Source organism: Odocoileus virginianus, chromosome 14 (assembly GCF_023699985.2).
Source record: "Odocoileus virginianus isolate 20LAN1187 ecotype Illinois chromosome 14, Ovbor_1.2, whole genome shotgun sequence".
In the NCBI taxonomy this organism is placed as follows: domain Eukaryota; kingdom Metazoa; phylum Chordata; class Mammalia; order Artiodactyla; family Cervidae; genus Odocoileus; species Odocoileus virginianus.
In genome coordinates, this window is record NC_069687.1 from 28872362 (window position 1) to 28875018 (window position 2657).

A 2657-nucleotide genomic window follows, 5' to 3' on the forward strand; every position below is an offset into this window, starting at 1 on the left:
AAGAAACGTGATAATTTGGGGAGGTAAATGCTTCACAATAAAGTCTTCTTACATAGTATGGTTTAATGGTGATTGTTTAGGATTGCTCTTGCAGGATACTATTTATGCTGATTTTTAAAAATAAGTCATCATTGTTACAAAGGGCATAGACTTTTCTATACAGATTTTCCTTTAACGTTTGGAAATATGTAGATACTGATCTGGTCTCATCATTCAGGCCAATTAATAAAATAACAAATGCATGACTCCAACTTAAAATGAAACTTAAAAACACAATCAACATGTGACTCTCCAACTTAACAAAATTAGAACTCTCCCAGAAATCAGAGTATTGCTCCTCAACAGTTACTATGGATTTGAATTTTTCATAGCTGAGACAGTATACAGACAAAATACTTAACCAACAAGTTCAAGATAAAACAATCCAAATTACCTAATATTTTATATTTTAAAAATCCTTTAAATTTTATCTAGGAGGATAATCGTTCTCACATCATAACTAAGTTACAAGAACTTCGAAAAAAAATTCATCCCTGAGAAGTCAAAGAGAGAAACCTCTAAAAACACAGAAGTGACATTCCTGCACCCTTTTAACAATCTTTTCCATAGCATGAACTTTTATCAGCAGTCAGCAATCAAATGTATTCCAATCCTCGATAGTTATGGCCTCTGATGATCTGATCTTTTTACAATAAAACTGTAAGTGCAACATTTTAAATAATCAGATAAATAGAGACTCTGGTTTTATTGTCAGGTTTACATTTTTGTCAAGTCCAAGGAGAGCCAGCTAAGATATGTATACTTCAATAAGGACTGAAGTAATAACTTCTGCTGACAGCTCTTCTTCGGAGTCTCCATTTCCCCCACTGATCTTCATCCAAATAGTAAAAGTAATACAATTGCAATTGAGTTTACTATTATCAATGGCACTCTCATCACGGTTCTTACAGATCGAATAAGGTTCATTAGCTGAGATTTAATTCCTGGCTCTTCTCCGAATCCTCCAATTCCCTGGTCTGTTCCCCAGCCAATGTTCTTGAGGAAGCGCTCCTCGTGAAGCACGGCGATGGCATTAACGCAGAGAAGGGCCGCCTGCAGCAGCGAGTACAACGTAAAGGCCATGGCCACGCACCCGGAGGCTCAACTGAATCCTCTCCCTAGGCGGCAGGGGACGTGGCGCCGCCACGTCCGGCGCTTCCTACGGCAGCCCTATGGTGAATTTTTTAAGTGAGTATTTTCAATATTTAGGATGGACACATGCTTATCTGGATTTCTCATCTGTTGCAGATATGGCTGGTGATTATGTGAGTATCTGGAAGCAACTGGCCTTATTAGGAGATCCATCCATTCTTCCAGTCTGTTAGGTCCTTGATAACCCTGTCATGTTGGAAGGATCTGGATCATGAGGTACTAGGAAGGCTCTTATGAGTTTTTCCTTAAGTTTAAAAATTTAAATAATTAAAAAAATTATTTATTTAAAAATCCCACCTCTAGAACAGATATAACCACACATCATTACTGCAGTATCAGAGAAAGAGTGGGTTCATCTCACTATGTTTAGGTATCGGTTTACATCTCTTTGGCTTAATTGTCCCTTTTGGTATTAAGAGCCACCAGTGAACAGTCAATGGAAAAGGTCCAGGGAAACACAGCAAAGGGGAAGGCAGAATAAGATGAAAACATGAAGATCATTGTGGAAAAAAAGAGGCTGCCAGGTTTCACAGAACAAATGTGGAGACTATGAAAAATGTTTCAATGAAAGAAAAGTAACAGAGAACTACCAGCATCTGAGAAAAAGTCATCTATTGTTAGATATTTCATTTTATTTTATTAAAAGAATAACTTAACTAGAGAAGATAGGATAGATTCTATTTTCTTTATTATTTTTCACTTTAAACACTATTTCTTACATTCAGTGTATTTTACTATTGTGAACTGTTATCCCCTGAGTGTATTAAAATACATTTTATTTAGCATTTCTCATTATAGTGTAAGGTTTCCCTGGTGGCTCAGTTGATTAAAAAAATCCACCTGCAATGCAGAAGACCTAGGTTCAATACCTGTGTGGGGAAGATCCTCTGGAGAAGGAAATGGCAACCCACTCTAGTCTTCTTGCATGGAAAAATCCCATGGACAGAGAAGCCTGGCAGGCTATAGTCCATGGGGTTGCAAAGAGCTGGACATGAATGAGCATCTGAGCATGTTATAACGTAAGCTTTGTTATTTTGCTCTATCTTGCTTGTTCCTTTCTCATAATTTGAATAGTGTCTGGCACATAGTAGGCACTCAATAAATATTAAATGTGTGTGTGCGTGTGTGCTCAGTCTTGCACCATCTCCCGGAGTTTGCTCAGACCGAGGTCCATTGAGTCGCTGATGCCATCCAACCGTCTCATCCTCTGTTGCCCACTTCTCCTGCCTTCAATCTTTCCCAGCATTAGGGTCTTTTCTAGTGAGCTGGCTCTTTACATCAGGTGGCCAAAGTATTGGAGCTTCAGCTTCAGATTCAGGCAGGCCTTTCAGTGAATATTCAGGGTTGTTTTCCTCTAGGATTGATGGGTTTGATCTCCCTGCTGTCCAAGGGACTCTCAAGAGTTTTCTCCAGCATCACAGTTTGAAAGCATCAGTTCTTCAGCAGTCAGCTTTCTTTATGGTCCA

At 38.7% G+C, this 2657-nt stretch overlaps 1 protein-coding gene across 1 annotated transcript; it reads right to left on the reverse strand.

The window, feature by feature from the left end:
* Positions 1 to 711: 711 nt before the first annotated feature.
* On the reverse strand, positions 712 to 1193 carry LOC139038242 (immediate early response 3-interacting protein 1). The gene has a single exon (XM_070476556.1). The coding sequence runs from the start codon at positions 1120 to 1122 to the stop codon at positions 874 to 876; it is 249 nt and encodes an 82-aa protein (XP_070332657.1). The 5' UTR covers positions 1123 to 1193; the 3' UTR covers positions 712 to 873.
* Between the last annotated feature and the right edge of the window lie 1464 nt (positions 1194 to 2657).